At 35.9% G+C, this 11,061-nt stretch overlaps 4 protein-coding genes and 1 long non-coding RNA gene across 5 annotated transcripts; all 5 read right to left on the bottom strand.

Annotated features, from left to right (window-relative positions):
- Window positions 1-531: 531 nt before the first annotated feature.
- On the bottom strand, window positions 532-2,890 carry LOC113288084. The gene is made up of 3 exons (XM_026537027.1): window positions 2,604-2,890; window positions 1,067-1,279; window positions 532-981 (listed from the first exon to the last, which is right to left on the bottom strand). The coding sequence occupies exons 1-3, from the start codon at window positions 2,817-2,819 to the stop codon at window positions 757-759; spliced, it is 654 nt and encodes a 217-aa protein (XP_026392812.1). The 5' UTR covers window positions 2,820-2,890; the 3' UTR covers window positions 532-756.
- A 595-nt stretch (window positions 2,891-3,485) lies between these two features.
- On the bottom strand, window positions 3,486-4,351 carry LOC113285785. The gene is made up of 3 exons (XR_003328940.1): window positions 4,290-4,351; window positions 4,000-4,213; window positions 3,486-3,773 (listed from the first exon to the last, which is right to left on the bottom strand). It is a non-coding gene; the product is annotated as an uncharacterized LOC113285785 (long non-coding RNA).
- Window positions 4,352-4,615: 264 nt separating this feature from the next.
- Window positions 4,616-8,963, bottom strand: LOC113285786. Its single transcript, XM_026534551.1, has 8 exons — window positions 8,735-8,963; window positions 7,710-8,530; window positions 6,819-7,633; window positions 6,377-6,727; window positions 6,206-6,302; window positions 5,628-6,123; window positions 5,395-5,485; window positions 4,616-5,209 (listed from the first exon to the last, which is right to left on the bottom strand). Exons 1-3 carry the CDS (start codon window positions 8,737-8,739, stop codon window positions 7,386-7,388), a joined length of 1,074 nt encoding a protein of 357 aa, XP_026390336.1. The 5' UTR covers window positions 8,740-8,963; the 3' UTR covers window positions 4,616-5,209; window positions 5,395-5,485; window positions 5,628-6,123; window positions 6,206-6,302; window positions 6,377-6,727; window positions 6,819-7,385.
- Window positions 5,024-5,932, bottom strand: LOC113290962. The gene is made up of 3 exons (XM_026540544.1): window positions 5,628-5,932; window positions 5,395-5,485; window positions 5,024-5,209 (listed from the first exon to the last, which is right to left on the bottom strand). The coding sequence occupies exons 1-3, from the start codon at window positions 5,930-5,932 to the stop codon at window positions 5,024-5,026; spliced, it is 582 nt and encodes a 193-aa protein (XP_026396329.1).
- LOC113290963 lies at window positions 5,962-7,315 on the bottom strand. Its single transcript, XM_026540546.1, has 6 exons — window positions 7,213-7,315; window positions 6,819-7,098; window positions 6,528-6,727; window positions 6,377-6,467; window positions 6,206-6,302; window positions 5,962-6,123 (listed from the first exon to the last, which is right to left on the bottom strand). The coding sequence occupies exons 1-6, from the start codon at window positions 7,313-7,315 to the stop codon at window positions 5,962-5,964; spliced, it is 933 nt and encodes a 310-aa protein (XP_026396331.1).
- Window positions 8,964-11,061: the final 2,098 nt, after the last annotated feature.

The following is an 11,061-nucleotide window of genomic DNA, read 5'->3' on the forward strand; positions in this document are numbered from 1 at the left end:
GTCAGGACATTATCATACTTAAGAAATGTACACGAGTGTTACCCCAATTATAATCATTGTTTGAGTAATAAATCAAACATAATCATTGTTTGAGTAATAAATCAAACCATTGCATGAATCAACAAATGAATGCCTTCTGTCAAAATCAGGAAGAGTCCTCACAAGTTTACGGTTATGAACTTTAAAATAAACTTATGTTATATATTGGTGAAACAGGCTCATCAGTGTTATTATTTCTAGACTATTCCACATAATATAGCCTAAGGTTGCCAGACTTGTGGCCATCAACAAATAGTAAGAAACTCTCATCAGGATTTTGGTTATGGTGAAGTAGATGATGATCAGCCTGTTCCTGTTCTTGAAAAAATCCAACAACATGATTATGTTTGAGTTGCAAATAAGCAAAGTAATTAGTAGCAATAATGACATAGGCAATATAGAACAAAAGGCAAGCTTGAGCCACAGTGGACTCGGAGGAGGAAAACTAGCAATCAGACACTGTTAGTTGGGTTCTTTTTTTTCTATGAAGACTGTTAGTTGAGTTCGACTAGAAAAATAGAAGCCAAATCAATTTGTACATCATAACACCGAAAACTGAACTTTATATAACATATGATAAGAGTTTTTACCAAGTTCGTGCAAAATATAAAATATTACCAAAATTAATCTGCTCTAATATTTATCGAACTCTAACACTATATTCTAATACATCAATTTATAGAATAGAAGTGTTGTTTGCAGCAGAGAGAAAAGATCTCAGTCACTTCCCCATTTCCCAATCACACTTTCTTTAGCAGACAACTGTGTATAGACGTTCTCCTTAGGCACATCATCAGAAGTATCAACAGAACTGCCACGATATATCTTTCCCAAAACACGTGAGGTTATATATGTGAATCCATTTCGCGTTCCCCTCAAAGCATAAAGCAATGGGTTGAATACAACAGCAAGCATCACTTCTCCCTTTGCTATCACAAGATACTGCATATACAAAGAGAAGTGGATATATAGCTCAATACAGTAGAAGAAACTAACATAGTTCAACCAAGGAGGTGATAAAACTTACCATCAAAATTATACCCAAAATTGCAAGGCTAGCTTGTTGCGCCTCCTGCCAGAAATGATCGTCATTTGACCCACCAAATCCAAACCAACCACCTCCACCACCGCCATCATCCCCACCGCCGCTCTCCTCCCTTTTCTGTATTTCCTTGTTCCATTTCTCAAACTCCATCTTCTTTCCTCCAAGAGCACCTTCTAAAGCTTTCCGAGCTTGGTCCTGCAGGGAGAAAATTGAATAAGGTAAAGTATTTATAGAGGAGAAACTGTCGGCCTTAACTTATGAAAAAACGTATAACATATAGCAACTGCAAATTCACATGGATATAGGCCACTTCTTATTCATTTATTCCTGAAAGGATGGCTAACTCAGTTTCTGTACCGCAGAACAAGTAGCTTAGATTAAGAATTATAGATTCATAAACTGCTTGCGGCTTCGAGCTTCAGTCTGTCAACTGCTCAATTACATAATACTGCACATATCAAACAGTACAAAAACATACTAGAACACCTGCAAATGTTTGGGATATACGAGATTTTCTGACAAGCTATATGCAATCTATCTCTATAATCATTTTTGCTCGCATTAGACACATTTCACACTGCTGCCATATCTCCTGTCTGTTGTATCATGTTCAGCAATATAATGTTCGAGGTGACCCTTATGATTCTGTTTTATGTGGTATATTTGCTCAGATTCTCACTTTGTAAGATAAATCTCACAGTAAGTTCACTATAATCTCTTTACAAACTGATGAACTCCTTAAGGCATATACATGTAAGAAATTAAAGGAAAACCATTACGCCTCATATGTATATACCAAACATTCAGCCAAAGTCTGACGGCTTCCTCTAAAGTGTATACGGTAGACGATTGGAACTAAAGAAAGTAACATTTCTTCACAACTGTTCGCCCACAATGTAGGAAAAATAGAACCCTTCAATAGGACGTTGGCTTGATGGCTACAATAAGGTAAATTTTGCTAAGAAGACACTAGTAGGGGATTGGAAATCTTTCTGTAACAATCTTGCTTTAATGTTAATAACACAGAATTGGAACTCGCAAAAACCATCAGAGACCTGTATCAGAGGTAGAGAACAATAGTAGGCACCTACCATGCTTACTGGATATAAAACTGACAAATCGCAGTTCAAACTAAGATCAATTAAGAAGATATAGCTCTATCTTTTGTAGTGAAAACAATCAACAATATTTAATCAATATTGTCATTTGTAAGCATTTCAATAAATAATGATAATCCCTTTCCAATACCATACTCAAGGTAAATACTGATAATGGCGTCTTTGGAAAATGAGTTAACCTAACATATTCCTCAATGATTTTCAGAACTATAACCCAATTAGCTATTGTACACTGAAACTAAATTTTGCATCAAGTATCGATAACTTTTCACCTTTACTCAATTTTCCATCACTTTGAAACCCTACTACAACCCAATTTTCACAAAATCAAACAAAACAGCAAAACCTAAATTATGGTTGCTAACAAACATGATAAGAAAAAAAAAAGGTAAGGAAGTAACCTCTTTGCGATTGTTTGATGAGAAGAAACAAGAAAATCTGCTTCTGTAATTGAGTTTTTGTTGAAGGGATGTCCATTTATTGGTTTGATTTCGACTATAAGATGTTGAGAATCTTAATTGAGATGAACATGGTGACCAGGATGATGGTGATGATGTTTTTAAGGAAGAAGCGTTTAGGGTTTGAAGTGGAGACCGTAGGTTAAGAATCTGAGCCATTGTCACTTGCTCCTTTCAGCACCGTATGAAAAAGTTCTGTTCTTTATCAGAAACGTTCATTGCTAAGTCGGGCTGATATAATCACCTATCCCTTGTGCTTAGGAAAACTACGACTCAGACCAACATGAGACTGGGTGACGCTCCAGTCCAAACCGATTCTGGACAACTAAAACGAGTTTGGAAATCGGTGTTTTTTGAGTTCCCAAATTGATATTACTCCATTCGTCCCAAATTAGATGAGATAGTTGGTTTTAAATTTTGTCCCAAAATAGATGAGTCATCTCTCTAATCAAGGGGATATTTCTAAAACTACTATTTTAATTGATTATTGTTAATATAAGAAATATGCATAATTTGATATCCATATTTATATTCGTTAAGTAGGTGTTTTAAAATGCTTTTCAACGGTATAAAATTTACGAAAAACCGTGGTATAGTTTAAGAGATAAATCATTTCTAAATTTTACTAGTTATTATCCATAAGGGTATATTTGTAAAAAAAATACTTAAACATACTCCCCTTTCCTCCTTGCCTTAAAAATTGTGCAAACTACAACTAGCTCATCTAATTTGGGGCGGAGGGAGTAAGACGCACCCATTCAGATAGTTCAGATTGGTAGTATCGAACTCATTCAGATTTAAGACAACTAAATGTTAAGGCAGGGTTTTTCCTTGGGCCATTTACAAAATGGTCATACTTTTTCTAATTCAGTCACAAATTCATCGTACTTTTGCTAATCATCTACAAAACAGTCATGGTTTGGGCGACATAACGGTTTTTCAAGAAAAAAACGATGTTAAATGTTTCCAAAATGCCCTCTATCCTAACTCAACATATTTAACTGGGATTAACCACTTGATGACGTGTCTGGCAGATCGATCACGTGGCAGACGATGACGTGGCAGAAAATCAGATCGTTCCCAACGGTCATCTTTTACAGTTCTTTATATACCCTGCACACATTCATACCCATCATTCAATTCCAACAACCAAAACATAACATGTTCAAACCAAAAATGGGTGGAGGAAAAAGTAAAATATGCAGCAATTCAAATGATGCAAGCAGCAGTAGAGTGGTTGATGGATCAAGCAGCATCAACATCATTTGTTGTTTATGTGAGATTGGAATGCATGATCCTATTGACTGTCCATGGATATATTCAAGGTGTAAAAACGTACCTTGCAATGGAGTAAGAAAGTCGTTGAAAGATCAAACTAAAGATCATGTTGCTGAGAAGTTCTTGAGATGCTCAATATGCTCGTACTTTGAGTGGTTTGCAGATGCCACAAACCAAAAAAGATCCATGAAAGTTCAACTTCCAACTCCACATTCCTGCTTTGCTTGTGGTGAGAATAGCCATATGCACCACAATTGTCCATGGAAGAACCGACCCTGCAAGAAGAAGAAGTGTAAGGGAACTGCAATGCTTTTCTTTTGCCAGAATGTACACAACTATAACATTGCTTACCTCAAATGCTCCAACTGTCTTGATTTTCAATGGATGTCTGATGCTGTCTTCAAAGCAGCAAAATCCAATGTAAAACAGACATCCCTGAAAATGGCAGAATTATTCAAGCAAATAGAAGATCTACAAATGTAATGAGATACAATTACAATAAAAAGAACATTTCATGAGTCTGACACCATCAAAATAACATAACATAGCATATTAACATTAAGATCGTAACAAAACTGAGTTCACCATCCAAAAGATAACTAACCAACTGCTGCAAACTGATGCAGTAACAAAAGTAGTCTTAAAAACAAAAACAAAAAACCATACTCTAGAACATACAACATTACTTATTGAGTAGCAGGAACAGTAACCTTCTTTCCTTTAGGTTTTGGAACAGTGAAAGTCTGAGAAAGTGTTTGAGTCAGATCACCAACACCTGCAATACTCTGTGACAGTGTTTGATGCACCTGCAGTCCTCTGCCATACCTTCATCTACCACCTCTTGAACCTCTACCTCCTCTGGATCCTATACCACCTGTTGTGTTTGATGATGATGCAGCAACAACATGTGTAGGTTGAGAAGATGATGCAGCAACAGCAGATGAAGATGAAGCAGCTCCTCTCCCTCTTGTTCCTCTTGTTCCTCTTGTAGATATACTACCTCTCCTACTGGTACTATGTTCAGTTGGATATGGATAAGAAGTGGAGTGATATCCTCCTTGAACCATGGTTCTCTGCCTCTTTCCTTATGGATTAGATCTAACAGGTGCACCAGCACATGTTCTCTTGTTGTGCCCAATTGTCTTGCATCTTGTACAACTTCTAACCTTATTCTCTGTGTGACCTTCATCATAAGCTCTCTTTCTCTTCTTACATGGTCTTCCTGGTTTTCTGATGTCAATAGGAGGTCTCATTTTGAAACTGTCTTCTGGCTGCACAATGAAACAAGAGAGAAAGAGAAAGAAATAAGAGAAAAGAAGAGAAAGAGATAAGAGAAAGGGAAGAGAAGGAAACCCTGATTAATAAAGAAATATTTTCCATAAAGTGAAAGATTCCAAAAACAAAAAGGTAAATTACATATAAGGACATGTGCAGTAAGGGTAAAGTTGTTAATTACCTCATCCCATTCTTCTCTGCCTAGCAATAAACCCATCTCAGGAGCATAAGTAGCTCTCATGGCATCAACCAGATGGCAGCTGTTGCAATAACTGCCACCAAAAAACACACAAAATCATTAATGTTGCCTGAATCAATAATAAAGGACCCATTCAATATGAAACAGATCCATTCAATATGAAACAGAGCCATTATATATGAAAAAACATAAACAAAGTAGGGAAGAAAACTCACTCATCCCAATTAATTCTCATGTCCATCAGTACACATACACCATGTAGGCAAGGAATTCCTCTAAGTTGCCACTGAATGCAACTGCAAGTTTTGTCAACAATATCAACTTGAAATAGAATATTGGTTTCAATGTTCTTCACCTCATATAACCTGCCATAAACTTCTCCATTAACTCTCAAGTGACCTGTGCATTTCTGCATCTTCTTGATCAACTTCAAAACACTAGGCACCAACTGTCCAAGTTCCAACTTATCAGCCTCAGCTTTTCTTTTATAAAACATACCCATAAGTAGTTGACCATACATCATTCCAAGAGTACAAATGAGATTGTCTCTCATTGGCCAATCATGTTGTTGAAGGACTCACAGAAGTTGATGTTGGTGTGCTCAGAGCTTGTGGATTGGTCATAGAATGCCCCAGACCACTGTTTTGGAAGTTCCCTCATCATGTATGTTGTTCCTGCTGTAGACAACTTTGCAAGCTCATCCATGTTGACCTAGTCATAAGAGTAACATTATGAATTAACCAAGGAAAAATTCTAGGAATCTCAAATATCATAATGTTGTTGAAGGACTTACTTTCCAATGTCTTTCCTTGTAACATAGTGCAACATTGCATACTAGTTCATGTAGCTTTGTACCTTTGTGGTATTTCTTGAAATTTGCATACATATGTCTGCAAACATATAAAAAACAATAAAACCACTGAAACCATGTTAACATATAACAAACAAACTCAACCAATCTTACCTGAAACAGTATTTTTGGTTATGATCTGGAAATAATTCAGAAATGCTTTCTAACAACCCTTTCTGTATGTCTGAGATGAAAGTAAGCTTTCCTATAGGGTGATTGATTATATGGGGATTCAACCATTTCAAAAACAGGTGCTAGTTTTCACCAACTTCATTTATAGTAACCATTATAGCCAATGGCAGTACCCTATTCTCTGCATCCAAAGCAGTTGCAGCCATCAGACACCCACCATGCTTTCCAGTCAAGTGACAAGCATCAAGCCCAACCACATTTCTACAACCAGCATGAAATGCTTTCAGTGGTGCTGCAAAGGCAATTTTCATAGACTCAGAGCAGCCATCAACACTGCAATAAAACATGAAACATATAAACACCTAACTATATACATTGATGTTCAATTTCACAGTTACAAAAGTGTCAAAAAAATGGAACTCACCTTCTATATGTATAGTTTGTCATAGACCCAGGGTTGGTTTTATCTACCATATCACAAAATGTTGGAACCAGTCTGTAAGACTCTTCATAACTGCCATTTACTCTTTCTAGTATCTTTGTTCTAGATCTCCAAGCCACATGATATGGAACACTGGTATTATGAGTAGTGTGCAATTGGTCTTGTAAACTGAAAGGATTTGGCATTGGGTCTCCATTCTTCAACTTATCATACAAAAACTGAGCTACAAATTCTACATTTGTTGTCCTATTTCTTGTTAAACCTTAAGTCACACATGTATGCTCCAGGTTGAACTTTCTAACTATGAAGGTAGGTTCATGACATCTAACACTTGCATATATAAAAAACTCACAACCCTGAGACTTGTTATACTTACAATTTACTTTAATCCTTTCCTTATCATTAGGCTTCAACCTGTACTGGAACTTTTCCTTCATTGCATATTCCCTTAAGTGCCTCTTAAAGTCTTGGCTATCCATAAACTCTATCCCCACAAACATGGTATCAACATCCACAAATTGCTCAGTATTATCAGTGTGATCATCAAATTCAGTTAGTCTTTTCAGCAGCTTCTACATGTTCCCCCCAAACTTTCTCATACTGATTGACCCATACCGTTTCATTACCATCATCCTCTGCAAGCACTTGAACTGATAAAATCCCTTCATCATCTTCAGAATCAGAGCCACTAGAAGTATCACTAATGTCAGCATCAGATGGTACATCAACTATTGGTGCTTTTCCTTTAGGGTCATACTCCTCAGTAACACCACAATTATTATCATTTGATGCTTCATCTACAACAAAATAAAGATAAGTTAAAATGCAGATAAAGAGATACAGACAATCAACCTAGTGAGATAGAAACATTACCTGCATTTCCCTTTTTTCTATATAGTTGTGGATATAGGAAATCAAAATAGTCCATTCCATCAAAGTAGTTGTTCACAAAATCAGTATACACTGCAATACCCAACTCTGCATCATCAGCCACTGGACTTCTACAATCATCAATGGGATGACAGACATATGGTTCATTATTTTCCAGTTGTATGTTTTCATACTCCAACGCTAACTGTCTTACTTCATCTGATATTTCAGCATCCACAACCTCATCATCATCCACATTAAAAAATAACTTCTTACCACTGACATTACCCAAAATTCCTATTACTGCACCAATAGACTTCTTCAACAGTCTAGGATTTCTCCTTAATAGCTCAGGAGATTCACTATACAAGATCCTCTTCTTAGGCGTTAAAAAAGTAGCTGGGTCAAGATTCACTGGTGTTGCACCTCTTTCAATGTGTAACCTTGATGTACTCTTCACTTTCTCAGGTGTTGAATAAAGACTCTTTGAAACTGACAAACAAGATCTGGAAGGGAATTCATCACTAAGAGGAACCCTCATATTTGTAACATTCATGTACAGATGAATATACCCATCAACTTCAACTACTCCTTTATCCCACATTTCAAAAAATTCATCATCATTACCAATATAGAATGGGTCTGTCTCACTGAACCAAGTCAAATTCACCTTCTTAATAGGTGGTAACTGGTATGCATCATGAACAACATCACTAAAACCAGTCAATCCACCAGAATATACACTTACATTATCAAAGAGTCTAACCTTATTTGTATCAGTTTCTTCAACCCCAAAACTTCTTACTGGGTTCTTCACATATTTCCTGCACAGAGACATAACAAAATTCAATACACAAATAAGAAACAGATGAAATACCCAATTGATTGTAATTAGGGTTTACGAAAAAGGCAATGAAAATACCCAATTTTCAGTTTTTAGGGTTTATGAAGAAAATCCCCAAAATCGAAAAAATTAGGGTTTCTGAAATCTAATATGAAATTGACTGAAACATGTTTTGATTACCAACCTCATGATGTCGCGTACATTGTGACGATATCTTTTAAGAAAACACCAGATTGAACAACCAGTCACCTTCTCTGCTTGAAAATCTTCAGAAAATATCACTACATATGGATCAAAATCATACACAAGAACTACAGTCGGCTATTAGGGTATGTTTGCGATGAAAACCACTCGGAATATTTCTTCTTCTCTCAAGTATCAGAGCATCGCCATTTTTTCAAAGAGAGTTTAGAGAGAGATAAGGCAGAGAAGAAGATGGAGTCGAAAAATGAAAACTCTAAGTTTTTCTTATTTGACTAATTCTATCCATGTGTATTTCCTAGAGTTCCGTCAATCGCTAGATGTAGGGTGCAACATGTAATGAATCCTGGCCGCAAAGGTTATTCTCTAGATCGATACTAACTCGATCTACGGTATCTGATGAAATATGGTCCGGTTAGGGACATTAGGGTAAATGGCCGCCTGATTTTAACTCTGACCCGGTAGGTCCCATCTAGTTAACACCCCTTTTAACGGAAGTGTGACTCTTTTGTTAATGGATTGTAATATTAGGAATATTTTTCAAATCAGGTGCTAATTCTATGACTATTTTATACATTTCCCTTTTTCCTTCGCTATAGCTTAACTGCACCGAAATCCAACCATTATGGTCTTCCGTGTAGCTTAAGTGTAGCGATATACCTTAGCTACATTTAAAAGTGTATCACATATGATCCGGGTTGTAGAGAAGGGAAATCACATGAGTTTATACGTATAATTTTTTGCTTTACGGAAACTGAGTATTCGTTTGGCAGTTGAAACGGATACTCACTATCCGTGACATTTTACACAGAAACTAAGTTCCCCTTTCCTAAATTTTATCTATTTGACCTTGTATCGTTTACACTTAGCTCACACCCGATCCTAACCATCCGTCATTCTCAACGGCTCTATTTTCTCCGTCGTTGGATCCCAACATTTATTTTTTTCAAAATTTGAGAAAAATGTCTATATAAGGTAACTCTAATTCTCAATTCAAACTTGTCCAAATCAATAAAGTTTATTTGATTTTTTATCTCTCTTCTACTATACTTATTTGATATTTTCTTAACCTTCTAATACTCAAGTTCTTATATTTTAATTTGATTCAAAGTGGTTGATAATTTTGTTCAAAAAGAAGAAATTGATCTTACCATTGCATACATTTATGTGAGTTGTGATGAGATTATTGGTGCAAAATAAAAAACATCTCTTTTCTAGAAAGTATTCATGAAATTTTCGTCGATCGGAACGACAATCCTAATGAAAGGGATCCCAGTTCCTTAAAAACAAAGATGAAAACTACTAAAAAAGATTGCAGAGAATTTGTGTGAATACTTAACATTATATATGGGCAAACTACAAGCGGTGCTTCACATGAAGATTTGATAAGTTCTACCATTTTATTAATTTTCTTCCGTTTAGTGATGTTTGGTAATTAACTTTTTTTTTAACATAATATTTTGTACACGAGGCCAATCACTCAAGTTTGATGCTTGTTATGGATTGTTGAAACTCAGCGTATTGCCGCAAAAAATAGTGCCATGCTTGATAGCCATCATAACTTTGTACCAGTCAAAGATGAGGTAGAAGTAATGCCTAATAAACAGACTCGTTGGAATTACAAGTATCCGGATAGGCCTGTCGGAACTAAAAAATTCAAATGGGAAGCTAGGCTGAAGAAGGATCGCGAGCAATGTATATTCGGGGAAGGCGATGGGAGAAGTTCTTCGATTAAGATGGAAGAAGACAAGATCAGCATAGTGCAAATATTTATAGTACGTTAAGGAAACACGATCGAGGAATGAAGCTATCAAAGCGGAACAAGAAGGTCATCTCCGAGCAGTTTGGACGTCTAACTAACAACAAAGTTATGAAATGCATCAGCAACAGAATTATCAAATGCACCAACAAGCGATTTATCAAATGCACGGACAACAGAATTATCAAATGAAATTAGATCAAGATAATGCAATTATGGATATGGATCTAAGTAAGTTAGCTCCTTACGAGCGAAAATATTATCGACGTAAGCAAAAGGATATTTTGAAGATGATGAATGCAATCAGGATTGAAGATTCAGAAGATGATGAAGTTATCCACCTCTAATAGTTATCCCTTAATTGAGTTTAGTTTTTTATTTCGAGTCAGTCTAATTTTAATAAAAAGTGTTGTTTTAGTTTTTAGTTCTTGTATTTGTGGTATTAATTAAAATTGTTGTTTAGTTAAATTAATGTTTTTGTTGCTTGAATTAATGAAAGGTTTATATATCGAGTTAACAAAGGCTCTATTTTTAGAAATTGACACTAACGA

This window comes from Papaver somniferum, chromosome 6, assembly GCF_003573695.1.
Source record: "Papaver somniferum cultivar HN1 chromosome 6, ASM357369v1, whole genome shotgun sequence".
Lineage (NCBI taxonomy): Eukaryota > Viridiplantae > Streptophyta > Magnoliopsida > Ranunculales > Papaveraceae > Papaver > Papaver somniferum.

Bases quoted from the DNA above. Each gene is read 5' to 3' on its own strand.
- LOC113288084 (XM_026537027.1), bottom strand. From the start codon at position 2,819: ATGGCTCAGATTCTTAACCTACGGTCTCCACTTCAAACCCTAAACGCT. The intron at 1,280-2,603 runs GTTACTTCCTTA...TTCTCCCTGCAG, and splicing joins CATCAAACAATCGCAAAGAG to GACCAAGCTCGGAAAGCTTT. The intron at 982-1,066 runs GTAAGTTTTATC...TTGTATATGCAG, and splicing joins TTTTGGGTATAATTTTGATG to TATCTTGTGATAGCAAAGGG.
- LOC113290962 (XM_026540544.1), bottom strand. From the start codon at position 5,932: ATGTATGGTCAACTACTTATGGGTATGTTTTATAAAAGAAAAGCTGAG. The intron at 5,486-5,627 runs GTGAGTTTTCTT...TTTTGGTGGCAG, and splicing joins ATGAGAATTAATTGGGATGA to TTATTGCAACAGCTGCCATC. The intron at 5,210-5,394 runs GTAATTAACAAC...TTCATTGTGCAG, and splicing joins GCAGAGAAGAATGGGATGAG to CCAGAAGACAGTTTCAAAAT.
- LOC113290963 (XM_026540546.1), bottom strand. From the start codon at position 7,315: ATGGATAGCCAAGACTTTAAGAGGCACTTAAGGGAATATGCAATGAAG. The intron at 6,728-6,818 runs GTGAGTTCCATT...GTTTTATTGCAG, and splicing joins ACAAACTATACATATAGAAG to TGTTGATGGCTGCTCTGAGT. The intron at 6,468-6,527 runs GTGAAAACTAGC...ATCACCCTATAG, and splicing joins GGTTACTATAAATGAAGTTG to GAAAGCTTACTTTCATCTCA.
- LOC113285786 (XM_026534551.1), bottom strand. The intron at 7,634-7,709 runs GTAATGTTTCTA...ATTTTGTTGTAG, and splicing joins TAGAAAAAAGGGAAATGCAG to ATGAAGCATCAAATGATAAT.